Consider the following 23,064-nt stretch of genomic DNA (forward strand, 5'->3'; position numbering starts at 1 on the left):
TTGAATTTGTGTATTATTTTTGGTAGTATTGCCATTTTCACAATATTCTACTATCCATGAACATGGAAAGTCTTCCTATTTCCTGGTTTGATTTCTTTCTTTAGATTTTTATAGTTTTCACTAAATAGATCTTTTATGTCTTTGGTTAGGTTAATTCTTAGGTATTTTGTTGTTTTTATTGTTTTATTTTTATTTTATTGTTTGCTATTGAAAATGGGGTTGCTTTCATGATTTCCCTTTCTGGTTGTACATTGTTGGCATAAAGAAAGGCTACTGATTTTTGTGGGTTAATTTTGAATCCTGCTACTTTGCCAAAGTGGTCGACTAGTTCTAGAAGTTTGGGAGTGGGATTTTTTGGGTCCTTCAGGTATACAATTATATCATCTGCAAATAGGGATAGTTCAATTTCTTCTTTCCCTTTAATGTCCTTTTCTTGCCTTACTGTTCTGGATAAGAATTCCACAACTGTATTAAAGAGGAGTGGAGAGAAAGGGCATCCTTGCCTTGATCCTGATTTTAGGGGAAATGGTTTTAGTTTTTGCCCCTGTAGTAGTATATTGGCTGTTGGTCTGTCATATATGGCTTTTATTGTTTTAAAGAATGCTCCTTCTATGCCTAGTTTCTCCAGAGCTTTAAACATGAATGGATGGTTTATTATGTAGAAGGGTTTTTCTACATCTATTGAAGTGATCATGTGGTTCTTGTTCTTGGCTCTGTTGACAGGTTGAATTACATTTATTGATTTGCATATGTTAAACTAGCCTCTTTTTTTTTTGTCGGTCATGGTCATGGGGCTTGAACTCTGGGCCTGGGCGCTGTCCCTCAGCTCTTCAGCTCAAGGCTAGCGCTCTACCACTTGAGCTACAGCGCCACTTCCGGTTTTCTGGTAGTTTATTGGAGATAGGAGTCTCACAGTCTTTCCTGCCCGGGCTGGCTTTGAACCGCGATCCTCAGATCTCAGCCTCCTGAGTAGCTAGGATTATAGGCGTGAGCCACCAGTGCCCGGCTAAACTAGCCTCTTATCTGTGGGATAAAGCCTGCTTGGTCATAATGTATGATGTTTTATTTGTTTCCGGATTCTGTTGGCTAATATTTTATTGAGGAATTTTGCATCTGTTTTTGTCAGAAAAATTGGTCTGCAGTTCTCTCTTTTGTATGGATCCTTTCCTGGTTTGGGGATGAGTGTGATGCTGGCTTCATAGAATGAGTTTGGGATTGCTCTATTTGCTTCTGTTTCATGGAAAAGCTTGAGGAGTATTGGTATTAGTTCTTCTTTAAAAGTCTTATAGAATTCTGGTTTAGGAATGTGGCTTAGTGGTAAAGTGCTTGCCTAGCATGCATGGGTTCTATTCCTCATTACCACATAAACAGAAAAGGCCAGAAGTGGCACTAAGGCTCACGTGGTAGAGTGCTAGCCTTGAGCAAAAGAAGCTCAGGGACAATGCCCAGGCCCTGAGTTTAAGCCCCAGGACTGGCACAAAGAAAAAAGAAGTCATAAAATTCTGTGGTGAATCCATTTGGGCCTGGGCTTTTCCCTGTTGGAAGAATTCTGATTACTTCTGCTATCTCATTGAATATTCTTGGCTTATTTAGTTGACTTATATCTTCATGGTTCTGTTTGGGCAGTTTGTATGTTTCTAGAAATGTCCTTTTCTGCTGCTTTCCTTCTTTAGTGAGTATAAATTTGGAAGTAGCTCTTTATAATCATTTGGATTTCTTGGATGTTTGTTGTAATTTTTTCTGTGGCATCTCTGATCTTATTAATCTCTTTTTTATAAATCTTGCAGTGTTCTGTAATTTTTATTAATTTTTTTCAAAAAACTGCTTTTGTTTCATTGATTTTATGTATAGTTTCTTAAATTTCTATCTCCTTGATTTCTGCCCTAATCTTTGCTCTCTCTCTGTCTAGTAGCATTACATTTAATTTTTTTTCTTGCGTTTCCAGCAGTTTTAATTGCATTATGAGGTTATTTACTTGAGCTATTTCTGTTTTCTTTATGTGTGCGCTTAGGGGTATGAACTTTCCCCTTGGCATTGCTTTTGCTGTATGCTAGAGGTTCCATTGTGACGTGTTTTCATTTTCATTGAGTTGTAAAAACTTTCTAATGTCTTCCTTAATTTCTTCTGTGACCCAGGTGTTATTCAGTAGTGTGCTGGGCAGCCTCCATATATTTGAGTAATTTCTACAGTATGTTTTGCTGTTAAGAACTAGTTTGATTCTACTGTGGTCAGAGAGGATTAAAGGATTATGTCAATCCTCATGCTTAGGCTTCAAGTGAACTTTGATATGATCTATTTTGTAGAACGTTCCATGGGATACTGAGAAGAATGTGTGTTGGGTTGTTGTTGGGTAGAACATTCTAGATGTCTGTTAAGTCCTTTTGGATACGGTGTCATTTTGTTCAGAAGCTTCTTTGCTTATCTTTTGGTTGGTTGGCCTGTGCTGTTTTTGAGAGTGAGGTGTTAAACTGTTACTGTGTTTGGGTCTGTCTTGTTCTGTAGACCAGGGAGTATTTGCTTAACATATTTAGCTGCTCCATTGTTTGGTGTAGGGATCCTTCCCTTTATTACTATGTGATGACCTTATGACCTTCCTTGTCTTTTTGTACTGATTTAATGAGAAGTCTGTTTTTATCACCAGATAGCAATATGGCTACTCCTGCCTTCTTGCAGGGTGCATTTGCGTGGAAGATCTTTTTTCATCCCTTCACTCAGAATTTGTTTTTATCTTTGTCTGTGAGATGGGTCTTTCGGAGACTACAAATGGATGGATCTTGCGTTTTTATCCAATCTGTGCTTCTTTTTCTTTTGATTGGGGAATTGAATATACTAATGTTTAGGGTTATTAGAGAGAGATGTGTCATGTTTCCTACCATTTTCTACTTTTCCTGTATTTTGCTTCTTTCCTCTTCCTGTGCTTATTAAATTGATCTAATGATTTTTGTATGATATGTTTCTTTTTGATCTTCTCTTTAGATTGTATTCTTCCCTTTGGTATTCTTTGTAGTGCTGGTTTAGTGTTCGTGAATTCCTTTAATTTTTGTTTTTCATGAAAGTTTTGGGTTGACAGATATTGATCTTCAGGGCTTGGATAATAACATTCCAGGCTCTCCTAGTGTTGAGAGTTTGTGTGGAGTTCCACAGTGATTCTGATTTTCTTTCCATTGTAATATAGCTCCTTCTTTGATTTTGTAGCATTTACAAACAATTCCTTGCTATTCAAGTCTAGTATTTTTATTTTGATATGTCTAGAAGTGTTTCTTCTAGAATCCTGTCTATTAGGTATTCTACATTTCTGTTACATAGGTGAGGTTTTTTTCCCCTTAAGATTGGGGAAGTTTTCTGTAATTATCTTACTAAATAGGTTTGCCATGCCTCTATTATCAAATTCTTCCTCTTCATCGATCCCAATTATATTTGATTTCTGGGCCAAATCTTCCAATTCTTGGATTTCCCTTTGACTGAGTCTGTCAGTTCTTGGATTTCCCTTTGGTAATTTCTGAGTGTTTTGTCCATACCTTTGACTTCCTGTTCCAGTTCCTCTGTTTCATCCTTGCCTCCTGATACTCTGTTTTCTATTTCACTTAATCTGTTACCTATGGCTTTCACTGTGGTTTGCATTGTGGAAATTGAACCATTTATGCTTTCAATATCAGTCAGTCTTAATGAGGTATATACCGTGCCTACTTTGTCAGCATCTCTTTTTGAAGTCTTGGAATTCCTTTGCTATTTCTTCCTTGTGCTCGTGAAATTACTATTGCATCTCCCGTTTTATTCATTGGCCAATTCTGTCGTCATTTCTTTAACGGTTCTGTTGTAGTCCATTTTTTCTTCACTCTCACTGGAATTCTTACCTAGATTGCTGTTGGTTTTGGATTTGGTTTGTTGTCTTGATTGTCCATGAATCTTGTAATCTTTCCTTGTCATTTACGCATTTGGGTCCAGGGCCTGAGCGTGGCACAGGCTGGCCCTGGCTGGGTCCTTGGGGCCATGGTCTTGCGTGTGTTTTACGGCTCAGCTGCGGCCTGCGCAGTTCTGGGCTCCAGGTAGGCCTGGGCTTGGGGACGGGGGAGCCCTGTGCCCGTGGTTGCGTGCTCGAACCTGTCTGTTTCGCTGGTGGGGAGCGGTGGTCCCTACATTCCTGGCAAACGTGGGGAACTCGGGGTCCCAGCACCCGCTTGTATGAGTCCCCGTGGCCTCCGGCTGAAGCCCGTGGGAGCAGTGGGGCGGTGGGGAAGTCTTTGTCCCCTGTCCTCTAAGAGTGCGGTTCCTGCGGGGGTGGGGTCCTGGCCGAGCTCTGGGTCGCCGCCAGCGCTGGACTGGACATCACTCTCCTGGACATCACTGTCCTGGACCTGGTGTGGGCCAGCCGGCGTGCTGTGGCAGCCCTGGATCTGCGCCCTGCTCTCCGTGCCCGCTGCGAGAGCCTGGGGCCGAGGGCGCTGTCAGGGTCCGGGGCCCAGGGCACTGTCCGGTCTGGGGCCGAGGGCCGAGGGCGCTCTCCACGTCTGGGACCAGGGCCGAGGGCCCAGGGCCGAGGGCGCTCTCCACGTCTGGGACCAGGGCCGAGGGCCGAGGGCTGAGGGCCAAGGGCGCTCTCCACGTCTGGGACCAGGGCCGAGGGCCGAGGGCCGAGGGCGCTCTCCACGTCTGGGACTAGGGCCGAGGGCCAAGGGCTGAGGGCCAAGGGCGCTCTCCACGTCTGGGACCAGGGCCGAGGGCTCAGGGCCGAGGGCGCTCTCCACGTCTGGGGCCGAGGGCTGAGGGCCCAGGGCCCTCTCCACGTCTGGAGCCAAGGGCTGAGGGCCAAGGGCGCTCTCCACGTCTGGGGCCAGGGTACTCCCGGGGTCTGGCATCATGGTGCCTCGCCCCTGGGCTCGGGCTCGGGCTCGGGCTCTGTCTGCACCGTCCAGTCCTTGGTGTAGAGTTTTCTACGCCAGGGCTCTGCGGTCCTCTGGGGCTCCTGAGTCCCAGCAGCCTCGGGATGAGGAGGGGTCTTCGCGATTTTCTGCTCTTTTGTGGGCAAACTATTTAATGGGATTCTCTGCTTGTGTATTTGTTGCAGTCGATCTCTTGGGGAGTTGTGTGTTAGGACCCCAACTCTGGCTAGAGAGAGCTAGGGCAATTCCGTATTGTTCACCCTAAATGCTTTCCAAAGGATCTCTAAAATAGATGGCTGCTTCTTCTGCACCGTGAGCGCGCTTGAATACCTTACTCATTTAAGTCATCTCCTATCTTAGGAGACCCTGCGCGTACTCAGATTTAAATGAGGCCTCATTTGGGAAGCACACAGCAGTAGCTAATCTTGTGAGTCTAGATGAATCAACTCCTTTTTTGCCCTCCTTTCCCACATCCCAATTCCATGACCGACTGCCATGTTTCAGTTGTTAAACAACCACAGCAAAAACAAAACCCAGGAGCGACACTCTTCAATTTCTCACCTCATATTTAGGTTAGCTTTTTCTTTCCTTGGTATTTCTTCTAAACGTAGATGCAAAAATCTAATTAGACTCAGGCTTTGTTTTTTGTGCACGAATGTTTAAAAGGTGGAATATCACAGCTCTACTCATGAGAAAGTGTAACCTACTGGCCCACTTCTTTGGGAAGCTGAAACTGTCCATTTCTGAGTCCTGATCCTTCTGCTGATAAATCCTGCAGCTCTTCTGAGGAAACAGACACTTCACTGTGGTGTTGATGGTTTCCCAGAGTAGCTATTTCCTATGATGTGAAAACAAATAATTTTCAAGTTACATTCTTTCTATATTTAATAAGCATATCTATAAATGTCTTATGAAATGTTCAATAATTATTTTCTCTTTTAAAAATTTTCATGATAAAGGCAGTTTCCCAAATCTGTGTCTAATCAAAATCAAAAGGGCTTCTTTTTTAAGCACTTGTAGTAATAGTGAATGTTTATATACTCAATATATTTTACTCTTGTGGTATTTTTTCTTTTTAAATACCTAATTGTCCTCTTTGTGAGTATACTTTTTTTTTTTTAAACAGCTCTATTAGCTGGGTGCCAGTGGCACATGCTGTAGTCCTAGCTACTCAGGAGCCTGAGATCTGAGGGTTACAGTTCAAAGTAAGCCTGGGCAGGAAAGTCCATGAGATTCCTATCACCAATTAACCACCAAAAAGCCAAGTACAGCTAGGACTCAAGTGGTAGAGCTCTAGCTTTAAGCAAAAGAACTCAGGAACAGGGACAGTGCTTAGACTCTGATTTCAAGCTCCAGGACCAGCCACACATACACACCAGCTTTGATAAGGCTTTTACTATAAAATGTAACCATTTTATGTAATACTCTTTCCGTGCCCTTTTGGCTTCGTCTATTCCTTTAGTAAGCACAGTGAGTTTATGCTTTAAGTCTTGATCTTAAATATATCATTTCCCCTATCAGATCATCTCAGACCTTGAGTCTTGGAATGATGAACTTTCTCAGCAAATGAATGACTTTGACACGGAAGACCTCACAATTGCGGAACAGCGCCTCCAGCACCATGCTGACAAAGCCTTGACCATGAATAACTTGACTTTTGATGTCATTCACCAAGGGCAGGATCTTTTGCAATATGTCAATGAAGTCCAGGCCTCTGGTAAGAAAGGTGGTGCTGTCGATAGCAGCTGTGAATTATTTTTGTCACTGGTAGAATTGAGGTTTCAGTGTGATGACTACAGATTATGTAGCCATTTCAGCTATTATCGCTACCTGTTCTTTTAAGAGGAAATGTTCTGCATTTTATTTCATATAATATAGAAGTCACATTTAACTTTATGATTAGGAAACTTATTCATAAATACTTTCATGTATTATTTCCCCTGTCATGAACATATTTAAAAATAATAGGTTTTTTCTGATGAGAAAATCCTAACAAATGTTTTCACGATATTTAGTTTTCCTTAGTTTATATTTTGCCCACAGATGTCACTATAAGCTCAGAAATGTAACTAACTAGTGACAGGAACTTATTTTAAAATCTGTGTGTTTATTTTATACAAAGTAAAAATGCCACATGGCCACTAAGTGGCAAGTGGATTTATTTGAATTCTCTGTATGTCTTCTTAAACAGTAGTTTGCTGAGACAGGTAAATACAGCTCTGCTGGGATGGAACTCCTCCCACAATTGAGTAAGAGCCCAGTGGGCGGTCATCCACAGCCAAACCTCATGTACGAGTTTTGAACAGGTGAAGGTGAACATTGAATTTTAGGGTCTTCCTCCAATGTCCGCAGGTGTGGAGCTGCTTTGTGATAGAGATGTGGATATGGCAACTCGGGTTCAGGACCTGTTGGAGTTTCTTCATGAAAAACAACAGGAGCTGGATTTAGCTGCTGAACAGCATAGGAAGCACCTGGAGCAGTGTGTACAACTGCGCCACCTGCAGGCAGAGGTGAAGCAGGTGAGCAAAGGGCAAAATGTGTGGAGGTGAGGAGGCTTTAGGCCCTTGGCATTGGCAAGATGGAAATTCAGGCCTGTCAGTATCTGGGAGGATCTTCCCTGATCACAGCACAACTGTCTTACATGTAATATAATACTCCAAACCCCCAATGCAATATCTAATGATAAAATGGAGCCAGTGGCCCAGACAATGGCTTGTCTGCTGGGTAGTAGAAAAACTCCCCCTACCTGGCAGCTGTAGCCCTTGAATATCATGACCATGAGGTTGTCTTGGTATTGTTGGTCTCTTTCTTGAGATCTTGAGCACATTCTTCCTAGGCTAGGAACTATATAATTCCCCCCCCCCGTCGCCCCCCCCCCCCCCGCAATCTGCCAGGATTGATAAAAAGCTGAAGCTTTTCTTATCAAGATACGATAATGTCGTATTTACCAAGTACATGGAAGAAATAAAAATTGGACATATGAAAAGGATTGTTTGGGGCTAAATGCCAAAGGGCTTCCACAGGTAAACGTTGCGTCTCATTCTGTGGGCAGAGAGTCTGCAGATCAGCTGTTTCCAGCTGAGTCTGTGGTGGTCTGTAGGCACACAGCCAGCCAGCCCTGCTATGATGCCATCCAACCATGTAAGATCTGTGTGCAGAGTTGGACCATTTGGGAGTGTGCATACTATTTTATTAGAACAGACCCCAAACCCTTGTTGGTCTTTCCATGTTTGCATTTTAAGTGAAACAAAGCGTTGTAACTTGCCAACAAAGACTTTCTGTTGCCCAAACCAAAACTATATATTTAAGAAATAAAGGAATAAACTAGTGTTCCCCCTACAATTTGACATTGCTTGCAGGCTTTTTAAAAGAAAGGTATTTTTCCCTATGGAACAAGTCAATAGGTAGCACATGTTAATGTCCATTTGGTGGCCCTATGATACATTAGGCCAAATCTTGGTTATAGGTGGCTTTTTTCTTGTGATTGCCCTATAGCAGTTGTAGTTCTAATCATCACCTCAATATCCAGGCTTAGGAAAGGGAAAACAAATAACATGAATGAGGTGGTTTCTGTGTCAGAAAAGCGATACTGTCATAAACTCCTTCAAAGACTACAGCTTTGATCTCATGGGCTAGAATTATAATATCCTATAAATGAGTTGTACTGAAAAGTATTGTTTTTAAACCCACCACATCTCCCTCCTTTCCTTCCTTCCTTCCTTCCTTCCTTCCTTCCTTTCTTCCTTCCTTCCTTCCTTTCCTCTTTCCTTCCTTCACTCCCTACTTTCCTCCCTCCTTCCTTGTCTCTCTCTCTCTCTCTTTTCTCTCTCTTTTCTCTCTCTCTCTCTCTCTCTCTCTCTCTCTGTTTATCTCCCTCATGCCAGTACAGGGACTTGAATTCAGGGCCTTGAACTCCTGGTTGTTGTTTTTTTTTACTCAAGGCTACCACTTGAGCCACATCTCTACTTCCTGATTTGGTTTTTTTGTTTGTTTGGTCAGTTGTGGGCCTTGAACTCTGGGCCTGGGCACTGTCCCTGAGCTCTTCAGCATAAGGTGAGCACTTTACCACTTGAGCCATGGTGCCACTTCCAGTTTTCTGGTGGTTAATTGGAATTAGAGTCTCACGGACTTTTCTGCCAGGGCTGGCCTTGAACCGTGATCTTCAGATCTTGGCCTCCTGAGTAGCTGGGATTATAGGCATGAGCTATCAGAGCCTGGTGCTGATTTAGTTTTATTTTTAAGAGGTAAATATTGTATAAAGGTCTTGGCCTTAAGTAGCTATCCAGATTGAACTTCCACAATTTCTATGGCCTTTGCTGTCAGAATTGACTTTTCTTTTTGTGTGTGGACTTAATCTCCTGTTGAGCCCTGAGGGTTTTTTTTCTCAGGTAAGGGGTAGGTTTATTCAGTAGACCTGCTGGGAAAGAGAAGAGAAAAGAGCTAGAAAAGAGAGCATCTGGGAAAGGTGGGAAAGAGAGCTAGGAAAGAGAAGAGAAGGAAAGAGCTAGAAAAGAGCAGAGAGAGGACATCTGGGCCTGGGCTAGGCCTTATCTAGGGTATGGGCAGAGAAAGGTGTGGCCACGTCAAATTCAGATGTGACCTCAGCAGATGCAGATGTGACCTCTTCCAGGTGTCCCAGTTGCCTAGGTAACGCAGGTACTGGGTGGAGACTTTGCTGCCAGGAGGGTGGAGTCTGCTAGCCATCCAGGAGTGGACTTTACATTCCAGCCTTTTAGTAATCATGAAATAGGGCACGGATTTTCTCTGGCTACTTCCTGCTGACAAGGGGCATGGACAGTAGGTGTAAAAGGCTGGAATTTGGTCCCCTCCCAGAGAAGGCAGTGAGCAGCAGCTGTCCCTTGGTGATTGAGTCCTTAGGTGAAGTCTGGAGAAGTCTCATGAGCATTGAGGGACTGGAAAAAAAAATACTAGAGAGCAAATAAATGGCAAGAGGAAGGACTTGGGGCTGAAAATGTTGTTAGAAATGTCCCTAGCTACTTCTGACATCTGGCAAGTAGGTAGAGAAGTCAGGTGACAAAGAGCCCTGAGTTTTGTACTGCAGCTTACTCCACACTTGGTTTATTGTGCCCTTAACTGACATTAAATTGGAAAATAAGTTACTGAAGCAAAAAGTTACCTTTATCAAACAGTTTGCAAATTTTGTATATTCATTAGGTCTGGAAATGTTTGCAAAGAAAGGAAAAATCTTTCTCTTGAGCATCAAGGGATTCTTTGTATTGGTATGTCTGCTAATATGATCTGCAAACTGTTCTGACCTATGCTCTTATATTAACAATCCAGTGCCCATCTGCCACTGACCACTAAGAACAATACTGCAGTTCTTGTGGTTAGAGCCATTGAAGGAATTTGAACTGTCCCAGTGGAATACTCAGGAATCCAGTTTTTCACTCCATCTGGGAGTCCCAGACCACCTTGCAAACTCACTTCCCTCACTTATGTGCTACAGCATGCTCTAGAGAAGCTACCACTTGGAGTTACCCTGTGTTTCAGGTGCTGGGCTGGATCCGAAATGGAGAGTCTATGTTAAATGCTGGCCTTATCACAGCCAGCTCACTGCAGGAGGCAGAGCAGCTACAGAGAGAGCATGAGCAATTCCAGCATGCCATTGAGGTAAGACAGTATCCATCTCTGTCATCGCTTTGTTAGCCACAGACCAGCCTGCCATCTCCTAATATGGTACCCATCATTGGAGCCAGAGACTCCATTAGTAAAAATGACAAAATCAATTGGTAATTCCAGGAGAAAGAAATAGTATAGCAACCTCAGGGAATTGGTGCTAGAAATCCTATCCAGTGATCTCATAACAAGTGGCTAGGATCCATCTGTCCTAATGAAAGGACCCTTGCAGGAAATACTTCTTTGATCAGGATTGCATTTAATCAGGGAGCTCAAAACTTAAATGGTCTTCTAGGAACATTCTTGCTGTGTAACCAGCTTCAGAAAAGAGAGCTCTGGAGGTCTTACAGAGAACAGATGCAGATTGTAAATTCAGTAAAAGATGCTGCCTTCAAAACTCTTTAGGCCCTTTCCTTAAAAGTAGCATATTTCACCATGATAAGGGTTCAGGGTCAGTTTGGGCCAAACTATAGCAGAAGGCCTTGGCCACTTTAGTATGCACATGTTCACTGTCAACAGACACTGATTGTTTTTAGGATTGGTTTCTTTGAGGGTAGGACAAAGTTCTGGTGGGTGTTCTCAGAGTAAAGTTAAAAGCAAATAGAACAGTTGCTGACAGAAAGCTTGTTTCTGGCTCTACTAACACGCATATTGTCGGTCAGATTAAAAAAAGTCACAGAAATCACTATATTCCCTAAATTAAATTATTTTCGTCTACTCAGTGCCAGTGGACACACATTAACACTTCTTAATTCATCAAATCCAGGCAGCTTTTGAAAACTTCATAAATATACTGAGCCAAGTATTTCCTATTAATTAAATTGAATGTTTTTTAAGTGACGTGTCTAAGTTTGAAACTATATATTATATGGAATGTTTTGTGGGATCCTTTCCACTAATTTCAAGTGAAATGGAAGATTTTGCCTCTCTTTTTGAATCGGAATTTATACCAGCCCTAACTGCTCCTTGCCTAGGGTACCCATTCTTTGTTGGAGAGGCCTTGGCCCTCAGGCCCTGAGGAAGCTCATTTTCTTCCCATAAGGAGATGTGGGCAAGACTGTTGCTGGTTTTGTCATCTGAGTTTCTTAGATTGATTACATAGTAATAGAGAATGCAAATGGTACATCCTTAGCTCTTCCTTTATATATTTCTCTTCTTTTAAAAATCACTGGTTTCTTAACAAGTTTTCACTGGAATTTAGAGCTTCATTTAAAAATGAAAATAAAAAATGTTCACCCTGGCCTTGTTCCCATTTGTTCATTTACCTCCAGCATCTATTATAAGGACCAATAGAAGTTAAAAAAAATTGGAAATTTTTAATGGGCTTTTTTTTTGAATATCACTTGTTAAATGTCTCTCTGCTGTTTCTTGGCTAAGAACTCCACTGCTAAGAGTCATTCTGTGACTAATTCATCCTTCATTACATAAACGGAATATAATCTCAGTTGTGCCTAGCTAAGAGAACTTTTTCACTGGATTGGATACAAATCATTGTAGAAGCATCCTAGTGAGTATTAACTAAAGTTGATTCTGTAAAGTGAAGAACATCCTGGTTCTTTCAGTCAGCATATGACACCCGGCTGAATAAGCCTCCTGTCTTCTTTTTCCCTAGAAAACACACCAGAGTGCCCTGCAGGTGCAGCAAAAGGCTGAGGCCATGCTGCAGGCCAACCACTATGACATGGACATGATCCGTGACTGTGCTGAGAAGGTGGCCTCACACTGGCAGCAGCTCATGCTCAAGATGGAAGACCGCCTCAAACTTGTCAATGCTTCTGTTGCCTTCTACAAAACCTCAGAACAGGTCAGGAGAGAGATTCATTCCCAGGTGACATTTTACCTTAGACTTGATTTAAAGGGACAGCTCAGTCATCCTGAATATGCTCATTAGGCGCTGCGGGTTTACCTCAACGGAAGAGCGCCTACCTGGCAAGCCCAAGGCCCTGAGTTCGGTCCTCAGCTCTGGAAAAAAACAAACAAAACACTTCTGAATATGCTCATCCACATTAAACCAGTCAGTTCAGAGAAAAGCAAGGAGGATACATCCTAGAATTAGAATTATTCTTGCTACCTTAGGTATCAAGGAATAATGGTTGGAAAGTAGTTGTGAAGATACTTTTCTTTTAAATTTGTGATCCAAAACATATCAGAAGGAGATAGGAAATTTAGCTTTGGCTTTGTCATTTCTTTGAAATGTCTTTCTGCCTCCCTCGATCCTTGCATTTGTCATTAATCAGGAAAAGATCATGGCTCTTTGATGTATTCTTGGTAAAAGTACTTCCAGTGATGTTGATCACATGCTGTGGGCGTAGAGCTTGGAACTTCTTCCTCTTGTAGGTATGCAGTGTCCTTGAGAGCCTAGAGCAGGAGTATAAGAGAGAAGAAGACTGGTGTGGTGGAGCTGATAAACTGGGCCCGAATTCTGAGACAGACCATGTCACTCCAATGATCAGCAAGCATCTGGAGCAGAAGGAAGCATTCCTGAAGGTATGGAGCTGACATGAGTGGGTACTGGTACCACACTATGGAGATCATAGGGCCCACTTGAGGGTTGTAGAGCGTGCCATGTCTGTTAGCTAGGATCAACACCTGCAGCATGGACATGTTCTTGTGGCCAGTCATGGGTAGCCCCCATACATTACCTTTCTCACTTGTGTGGAGATTGATGGGGTAACAACACCGGTGATAAGCGATAAGAAAAGCTTCAATCTTTTTTCCATGTGAGATTGTACTATCTAATTTTTGTGAGGAAAGAAATAGAAATCTTGCCTGTAATACTAGCTACTCAGGAGGCTGAGATCTGAGGATCACAGTTCAAAGCCAGCCCAGGCAGGAAAGGCCATGAGACTCTTATCTCCAATTAACCACCAGAAAACTGGAAGTGGCACTGTGGCTCAAGTGGTAGAGCCACTTGCCTTGAGCCAAAGAGCTTAGGAACAGTGCCCAGGCCCAGACAAGACCCATGCTAACAAAAAAAAAGAAAAAGAAATAGAAATCTGTGTAGATAAGGATTAGTTGATTCTGACATTCTGCACATTAGCAGGATCCCATCCACCAAGGTTCATCCAAAACATAATTATTGAAAAATTGAAAGCTTTTCCTAGGTAATTCTGGAGACAGGAAGAGAAAGTGACTAGTTGGTTGGTCAGTTGAAACTCAGTGTCTATAGTTAATAATAAACTTCCTTTGAAATAATTTCAGCCTCTTTATGGGGGAATACAGGTTGTATCTCAGAAGAAAAAGCATAGGGTGTGGCACATGTGACTTGCTCAGAGGATTGATGCATACTTAGGAAACACTCCCTATGAGAGTCTATCACATTCAAACTGGCTGTGTGCTCTCTAAGAAAAGCTTACATGAGAACTTTTGAATTTTCAAGACTGCTTTGTCATAATTTAATAAACATATTTACTCATACATAAGTCAGAGTTGGGCCTTCAAAAAGTGGTCAAAATATTTAGAAATATTTGACACTAAATGCTTCCATACTCTTAAACTCTTTAAAAAAAAAAACCTTCTGAGCTTCTGCTTAATACCCCAAATTGGACCTGTGAAAAATAGGGTGAGATGTTTACTTTTCCTGTTACTTTGTGAAGTTTAGTTTTCACATTGCCTTAACATTCTATCCCCTCATTTATCATTTCCTGTTGCATTTAATAAGTTTTTGTTTCCTTTCTGAAGGCAATCCTCTGACAATTATTTTTACACTAGGAAACTAAATTGTGACTCTCTGCATCTGGCAATTTATTTTATGCTTCTACCTTAGTGGTTTTCTTTTTAAAGAAGTTAGGTGGGAAAACCATTTTAGCCTCCACAATTATTAATTGTAACTATCTCAAACAAGGCCTTAAAGCCCCTACCGTCACCCTGTTAGTGTGACTAAAGTTTACTAAATGTCAACCACTGTTAAATACTTGGGTTGGAATCACTTGCCTTTCATGCTCCAGAATCCATTTAGTAGAAAAGAACGATCAATTAATATAATTAGGGAAGATATTTAGGTAAAATTACAAAAGAAAAATAATTGTAATGACTTGCAGCTGGAGGCTCATACCTGTAATTCCAGCTACTCAGGAGGTGGGGAGATAGGAAGATCAAGATTTGAGACTACCCTGGCTCAGAAATACATGCCTGTGGCTTCACCTACTCAGAAGGCAAAGGGAGGAGGATCTTGAACCAGACTCATCCCAGACAAAAGTAGAAGACCCTATCTAAAAAAAAAAAACTAAAAGCAAAATGGGCTTCAATCACAGCCTATACTTCGTGGGCCAACTTCCAACACCCAACTACTTACTGGCTTTTGCATCCATGGAGTTTGTTGTCCCTGAACTAGGCCCTCATGGAATCTTCTGCACATTAATGAAATTATTTGGTCCATTCTACTGCATCAGTACATAAGCCAATTAAGCTATTATACAGTAACACAAAGTAACAAAGTACCTTAAAACACAATGGTTTAAACCAGGGATTGGCTAACTGAGAAAAAAAAGCTAAATATGAGCATATTTACTCATTTACACATTAGTAGCTGTCAAGAATGGAAAGTGTTTACTCTCTGCCCCTTATAGAAATCCGTGCACAGACTATCTAAGCCTCCAAGCCCAGAGTTTTTGGTAGATCCTCAGTCAGGTATCAGATAGGGATGCAGTCATTACCTGAGGGCATGGCTGGGGAAGGGCTCTCCTTGCTCTCTGGCTTCCTTCATTCCCCTGCCTCTCAGGCTTATCCATAGGGAATAACTTCACAAAATATTACTTTAATTGGAACAGGATTTAACGTACACATTTTTTCAAACAGGTTGGCCAGATGACATGCACTAAATGACATATGTACTAAAATTCATGTCTCTGTAGGTCACATTAACAATTATTATTATTTCTTAGGCTTGTACGCTTGCTAGAAGGAATGCGGACGTCTTCCTAAAATACCTGCACAGGAACAGCGTGAACATGCCAGGAATGGTGACACACATCAAAGCTCCAGAACAGCAAGTAAAAAGTGAGCACAAGACAGGCTTTGAGTCTAGGGCTTCATTTTATTCTTCATGTCATGTTGGTGAAGTCCTCATTAATGGTATCACTTACTAATAAAATATAAAAGAAATATATAGGGGCTGATAATAGATTGAAAAATGTACAAAGAAAATACAGCATTCAGGTTGATATTTAACTGATTCTTAAAGTAAATGAGCATATAAGTAAGGAAAAATGAAAACTACAGTGTATATAGACAAAATATTTTGAAAAGTTAATTAAAGAAGTGTACCAATAATAGTGCTATAAAATGTTGTCAATGTTGTATACCTAAGGTATGTTTAGCAAAAAACAAATTGCAAAATATTATATAGTTTAATGCCATTTAAGTACAAAAATCTATGAAATAATTTTATTTATTTATGTATAAATGCATAGAACAAGCTCTGGGAAAATGTATAACAAAGTATATTGTATGTATGGAAAGGTAAATAGATAAGGAAATGGGCACAACATAAATAACTACCTTAACCAAGGCCACATGACCAAAGTTGAGTTTTATAAAGGGGAAAATTTGTGATCAATTAACAAATGATTGATCTCACACATTTATAAAAATAGATACAGCAAGCTTTATACATTACATTTTACTCCCTATTCATCTTATTTTTCTATCTCACTAGTGCAATCCAATCCTTTAAATTTTATTAGCAAGCATTATTCATCTGAAAGATACTTCTGAGTGACACCTATCTTCTGTGTTACTTAACACCAAATTGCCCTGTGCTATGGTTGCACTCAGTAATACAGTTATTTGTTCCTCTCCTACTCTCCAGTACAGGTTAGTATCAGTCTTTGCCAAAAAAACAGTGGAAGAGGCCCTCATGGTTTAAGACTGATTAAACATGGATATGTAGTGACTATGTTTTCAAACTTATGTACTTCAGGGCTGTGACTGTAGTTCAGTAGCAGATCCTGTGCTTATTAGCATGTGCAAGGCCCTAGCTTCATTCTCCAGCGAAACTCCTGTCCCAATAAAACTGGACCTCATATTTTATATACTTCATTTTATTAATGGATCATTAACCTTTCTTCTACTTTATATAAAATACATTCTGTGTTTTACATGTTCCTAATAGTTTGAGGTTTAGGGTTTTTGTTTGTGTGTGTGTGTGTGTGTGAGTGTGCGTGCGTGTGTACATGCATGTGTGTGCGCGCGCACGTGTGTGTGTGAGTGTGCATGTGTGCGTGCGTGTGTACATGCATGTGTGCGTGCGTGTGCGCGCGCACGTGCGCGCGCGCGTGTGTGTGTGTGTGTGTGCCATACTGGGGCTTTTTGTTTGTTTGTGCCCCTACTGGGGCTTGAACTCAGAGCCTACGCACTGTCCCTTAGCTTTTTCATTCAAGGCTAGCATCTATCACTTGAGCCACAGCTCCACTTCCCCTTTTTGCTGGTTAATTAGAGATAAGAGTCTCACAGACTTTACTGCCCTGGGCTGCTTCAAAACTCAATCTTCAGATCTCAGCTTCCTGAATAGCTAGGATTACAGGTGTGAGCCATAAGCTCCCAGCCCCAGTAATTTCTTCTGGCTTTTTATGTCATATTTTGATGGTGGGCATGGGTTTGCTTATGACATTTTTAGTTTTTCTACATTAAGAATTTTTTCCTTACAGCTTCATGTTTCTCTGCTTCTTAGTTTCTTTCTTTGTGCCTTTTTCACTCCTTAAAGCTTTGTTGAAATCAAAAGCTTTGAAATAAAGCTTTGGAAACAGAAAATGAAATAACCACAGCAAACAAAAACACTTGTTTTCATCTAGTCCTCTACCATTTTGCTTTTTCTTTCTACCCTCTCCCTTTGTCTTTAGCATATCCTCCTAATTCAGCCAGCCTGTGTTATAAACTGGACATAAGTGTCCATTGCTGTTACAATCATAGTACATTGCTATGGAATTTGCGTAAAAGTCTAAAAAAAGTGAGATTTTTTTTCAGGTGTCTTAATGGATAGTAAACACCAACATACAGCTTTTCCTTTTTTCTCTCAGATATCTTGAATGAACTCTTCCAGCGGGAAAACAGGGTATTACATTATTGGACCATGAGGAAGAGACGGCTAGACCAGTGCCAGCAGTACGTTGTTTTTGAAAGAAGTGCCAAGCAGGTCAGCAAGTTCAGCTCCCTCACCTCTGCTTACCCTCATGTTCATATCAGATAGGCAGACTTTGTCATGAAAGCCATCTCAGAGACCTCTTTCTAATGTCCAAACAATCTTGCCTTTTAAATAACTGCTTGTTGTAAAAACAAGAATCTCACATTGTGGTGAAAGTATGACACTTGGTATTTTTGACCCTCAATAAGAGTGCTGTATAGTTTCCTCAGCTGCCTTTACCTCACATTTAAGAGAGGCAAATACAAGTAATAATTAAAATTTTTACTTAAAAATATTGTGAAATCCTTTGTCCTGTGATTTATAAATCGATTTGCTTTTATATTTATTTATTTGTATGTTAAGACAAGTTTTTTTTTCATAAAATCAACCTCAAATTAAGTTCAAATTGTGAAAGAATTTCTAATAATTCAAAAGCTTTCAAAGGTTCTTGCATGGCTGAGACACAGCTATCAAAGGGGTATATTAGGTGTATCCCCTTCTGAAGTCACTGGGGGTAAAGTGCTTTTGTCAGGATCATTAGTCATGAAAAATGGTTGTAGGATAAAGGCTATTTACTCTGTCACTTCCCTTTGGCCTTCATAGTCGGACAAGAGTATGTATACTATTGGTTCGTAATGAGGGTGGGGAATGGGGAGGAAAATGCAGAAGAGAAGGCGTACTTCTCCAACAGCTATGGGAGACAAGGCCCTAGCTGGAGGCTCACTTGTCTTGAACTGTCTTCTAAATCCACATTTGACACTCTGAGCCTGCCTTAAAGGAGGCACCCCATCCAGATAAGATTTTTCTCATCATGGGTTTTATACTTAGGAAACAGATTCATCTCTGTTTGATGCATTAGTCTTACAGGGCATTGGGGCAGAGGGGACTTGCCCAACACTGCTTCTTTGCCCTGAGTTTGAAAGACTAGCGTTTATTGGTTGTGGGTCTGGAGCTCTGGTGGCCTTTCTCTCATCTTGACTGACTTTACCAGGTGCAGTGCTTACGTATCAACAGTGAGGTGAGAGGGGTGGTGTTTTGTAAATGTTGGATTACATTTTCTGAACTTGTAATTTAAAGATTGTTCAAACATACTTCAGAAATATTAGAGGACTGCTTTGGTTCCTAACTGGAAATTGTTCTATATTTTTTCACATATATCTTTATTAACTGTTGAAAGACAAGGTATTACTTAACTGAGGAGAAGCAAAATGCTAATTGTCTTGGCATAGAAGAGAAGCTTATAGTGTTACTGATGATGACCCATTCATCCTGCAGCCCTCCCAAGTTGTGCTCCATACCACAATCACTACACTCCAGTAACTTCTGCTTACTGATGGCAGCCTTGAGATCCCTCACGAATTTTATAGTTATGTCTCTGATGGAAGTATTGAGAGTGACTTGTCCCCACACACATCCGGCACTGCCTCTGGACATGTTCTTCCTCTTGGGCATCTCAGGCCCCTCCTTCCATGTCCTCCTCTTATCTCTACTCTGAATGCTGCCTTTCTCTGGGCTCAGTTTGTGCTGTTTTTGTTTCTCTTTCCATTCTTTTTATCTCTCTCCTTGGGGTATCTCTCAGCCCTGACCTTCATTCTGGTCTTCAGGGTTGTCAGTCCCAGGTACCTCCTTGACATCTCTCCACTTTGACTTGAACAGAAGCAAAACACCAGAAGCCTCAGGTCCCTGCTCATGGTACTCATGTAAGAGGGACCAGGTGTGTTGTTCTTATTCTTGCTTTTTCCTTATCCTCCCACTTTTACTTCTTTGGGTCTGAGGGATGCCAACTTCAGAAGTGTCTCATCTCTGCCTTCCTCCTCTCCATTGTCTTCTAATCTGGACTGCTGCTCCTTCCACTAAACTCTACTCCAATTTCTTTTCTACATAGTAGCTGCCTTTGCTTTTCTAAAGAAATCTATGTTCTGCCTGTGACCTCATAGCCTGTGCCGCCCTCCACAGCTCACTTCCAGCCTCTCCTGCTTTCTTGCTTGTGTTAGGCCAAGCTTGCTCCACTCTGTTACTCCTCAGCCTCAGGTCCTCGCCTAGACTGTCTCCTCAACTTCCTCCTGATATGGTCTTTTAACTGTCTTTGCCATTGAAGCTGTCTTCTGAGAATTTCCTTCTTTGTCTTCCTTTCTGATCTACAGGGTTAGAATCAAGGCTTCTATTCCCAAAAGCCTCTTGGCATCGACTCCACAGTATGTGCTTGGGGGAGATTTGCTGCTACATGGAGAAATTGGCAGAAATACCCTTTGTTCATATCAGTATTAATACTGATTTAGAGATAGGATAGCCAGTCAAGCATGACAGAAGTAAAATGCCCAATCTGGAAGCTAGCGTTCCCAGTGAGTTACAATTTACTTTCATTTTTGCTATGAAAATGCCCCAAACACTGGATATTTATCATTGTAAGGTTCACAGACCACTCATTACTCACACCTTCTCTGTATTCTTGAAAAGGCATCTTGGTTGTAGTTTCTTTCACTGTACTATTAATCTGCCCTTAGAATAGTTCATGGTTATAAGAAACTGTTTATTGTTGCAACACAAAGTGACAGGATTATTCTTTCTCCGGTGCACAATTTTTTCACCTTTGGAATTTTGGTTCTCTACCATTCAAAAACCATGTCTCTCCAAGGGGATAGCTTGTGTGTGTATACAAGGTGTAAGTTTCATTTCCTCTTAAACATGTTTCCATCCCTTCCCTTGATAGGCTTTGGAGTGGATCCACGACAATGGGGAGTTCTACCTTTCCACACACACCTCGACAGGCTCCAGCATACAGCACACCCAGGAGCTGTTGAAAGAACATGAGGAGTTTCAGATAACTGCAAAGGTAAATTGCTCCTGGAGTGGACTTTGTGCAGTGGCCTGGAGTCTACCTAGATTTTTCCAAAACAATTTAGAACAAGGCACTTCAAGTAGGTGAGGTATTTCTCAAAAACATCTTTGAGAACACACTGTGAAATCAGAGAAACAGGATGGGCAAGGTGGGTTGTTAGTGTGAATAAAGTGTTGCTTCTTCCTCTTTACCCTGAAGCTTTACTTATCTTTGTCACTGCCCCTTCATTTGTGTCGTTTTGTCCTTCTGATTCCTGTGAACATGCCTATCTCTTTTTACCTTCATCTTTTATATTATATTTTTTTTCTCTTCTTTCTCTCTCTCTCTGCCATCTCTATTCCCCTTTTTCCAAGTTACTTTCTCGGCTTGTGTTTTGTGAAACATTCTTTGATGATGACATCTTAACTTTTATGTATTCTATGTTGCTCTTATTTGTCTTCAGTTGATGGAAATGTCACAATAACATCCCTTCACTTCCATCACTCATGAGGTTGTGTCTGTTTTATGACTGGCAGTTTGTGTCAGTGTCTCTCTGGCTAGATTTGTGATCTTGGATTTGTGATCCTGGAGACATTGTCTGTTTTCTGTTGAAAATAAAAATAGAGGGCTGGGAAGGTGGCTCAGTGGTAGAGCGCTTGCCTTGCATGCTCGAGGCCCTGGGTTCGATTCCTCAGCACCACATAAGCAAAAAGAAAAAAGCCGGAAGTGGCGCTGTGGCTCAAGTGGTAGAGCGCTAGCCTTGAGCTGAAGAGCTGAGGGACAGCGCCCAGGCCCAGAGTTCAGGCTCCACGACCGGACCCAAAAAAAAAAAAAAAAAAGAAAAGAAAAGAAAAATAGAATTAAATATTAAATGCAATTATACCTGATGTAAGTGTGAAGTATATGTGAATACATAACAGTGCTTGATAAGAAATGCACTCATTACCTTGCTCATGTAACTGTAACCCCTCTGTACAGTATTTTCACAATAAAAAAAATTTTTAAAGAAAATATGTAAGATTACACACATCAACTTAAATAGTTCCCCAAAGCACACACCTGCAGAGATGGATTGCTTTTTTTTTTGTTTAAGCTCAGAATGATTTTAAGCTCAGCCTGTGGTGTTTTTGTTTTTCAGAATTTATAAATGAATATTCTTTGAAATATTTTTAGAAATGACTCTAGTCTTGATTTGAGTTTTTATAAGAATCTAAAAATTATTTCTAAGTGTGGAAAAATAAATGATCAGACTGAATAAAATACTGTGATATAAAAAGAGTGTTCTTATAAAGTAGCAACAATTATTACTTTGTATAGCCCTTTGCCTGGCTTTGAAAACATACTAAACAGGAATTTTTAAATCATTAAGAGATATTAGCACTTTGTCTTGTGTTTTTTTCTGTGCATTTTGCTTTCTGTGACCATTTCTGACACCCATTGTTCTTCACTACTCTGCTCCCTATTTCCTAGACTGTATTTCCCCATAGCCCTGAGCCTACTGGGCTCTGGAAATCCCTTTTCCCTGTTATGGAGAATTATAATCTGGTAGGGCTACAGAGAAACTCGTACAATGAAAAGCCTGACCTTGGGCAAGGCTACCCAAAGAACTGGGGAGAGTAAGGCTCAGGGAAGCCAGGAACAGTGGCCACTCCCAGAGTTACACATAGGCAGCTGATCTGTCCTGCTCTGCAGATGAGGAGCCTAGCTTTTCCTTCTGTTAGATACACAGCATTTACCAGTACTACAATTTTTATTTTGTTAGTATTTATATGAATAAAATCTTAGTTATATGTGTATTGTAAGATTTATATTGGTTTCTTTGAATATCCTTTGATTATAAGTCATTAAGAAATGTCTAATGTTTGCCAGCCACCAGTGGCTCACGCCTGTAATCCTAGCTACTCAGGAGGCTGAGGTCTGAGGATCACAGTTCAAAGCCAGCCCAGGCAGGACAGTCCGTGAGACTCTTATCTCCAGTTAACCACCAGAAAACCAGAAGTGGTACTGTGGCTCAAGTGGGTAGAGTGCTAGCCTTGAGCTGAAGAGCTGCGGGACAGCACCCAGGCCCAGAGTTCAAGCCCCAAGACTGACACCCCCCCACCAAAAAATGCCTTGTGTAGCACCCAGAGCTAGATTTAAGATTTGTTCCATTACATTCTGGAGGCCATAGGAAGGCTCAGTAGTCAACCCACTGCACAACTCTGAAGGCCCTATACATAGAACATGGTACTAAAGTGCTGTCTGATGTTATCAGGACAGCTTCACTCACTAGTGGAACACGTATAAAAGACTTCCTTCCCCCATTACTCCTAAATGTTTCTTTCCCTTACAGTGAGGATGTGGTTATTGGAAATTGAGGTCACAATAGGTATATTTTTATTCTTGTATTTTGTAAGAAATATAAAATTGTATGTGATATCTGATCTTTCTCTCCCCAAATATAAATAACTCTTTCATTTGTCAGATCTCTTGGACTACTTATGTCAGGAAGAACTGGAAAGTTTGGGGTTTTTATTTAATTTTTATTGTTATTATAATTTATATATGATATAAATATTACATATTATATATAGTATATTGTGATGCACAAAGGAGTTACAGTTACATAG

The 23,064-nt window shown here is 41.1% G+C and overlaps 1 protein-coding gene across 2 annotated transcripts in view; it reads left to right on the top strand.

Annotated features, from left to right (window-relative positions):
- The window catches only part of Trio (trio Rho guanine nucleotide exchange factor), a 320,123-nt gene that overhangs the window by 177,182 nt on the left and 119,877 nt on the right, over positions 1 to 23,064 (top strand). For both annotated transcript variants that reach the window (XM_070042198.1, XM_070042199.1), the window contains exons 14-21: positions 6,402 to 6,597; positions 7,233 to 7,399; positions 10,392 to 10,511; positions 12,130 to 12,321; positions 12,855 to 13,004; positions 15,401 to 15,515; positions 17,534 to 17,649; positions 20,348 to 20,470. In XM_070042198.1, coding sequence (XP_069898299.1) covers positions 6,402 to 6,597; positions 7,233 to 7,399; positions 10,392 to 10,511; positions 12,130 to 12,321; positions 12,855 to 13,004; positions 15,401 to 15,515; positions 17,534 to 17,649; positions 20,348 to 20,470 — 1,179 coding nt within the window. The remainder of the gene's footprint in view (positions 1 to 6,401; positions 6,598 to 7,232; positions 7,400 to 10,391; positions 10,512 to 12,129; positions 12,322 to 12,854; positions 13,005 to 15,400; positions 15,516 to 17,533; positions 17,650 to 20,347; positions 20,471 to 23,064) is intronic.

The sequence above is a fragment of the Dipodomys merriami genome, unplaced genomic scaffold (assembly GCF_024711535.1).
Source record: "Dipodomys merriami isolate MVZ:Mamm:240054 unplaced genomic scaffold, mDipMer1.0.p SCAF_32, whole genome shotgun sequence".
NCBI classification, from domain to species: Eukaryota; Metazoa; Chordata; class Mammalia; order Rodentia; family Heteromyidae; genus Dipodomys; species Dipodomys merriami.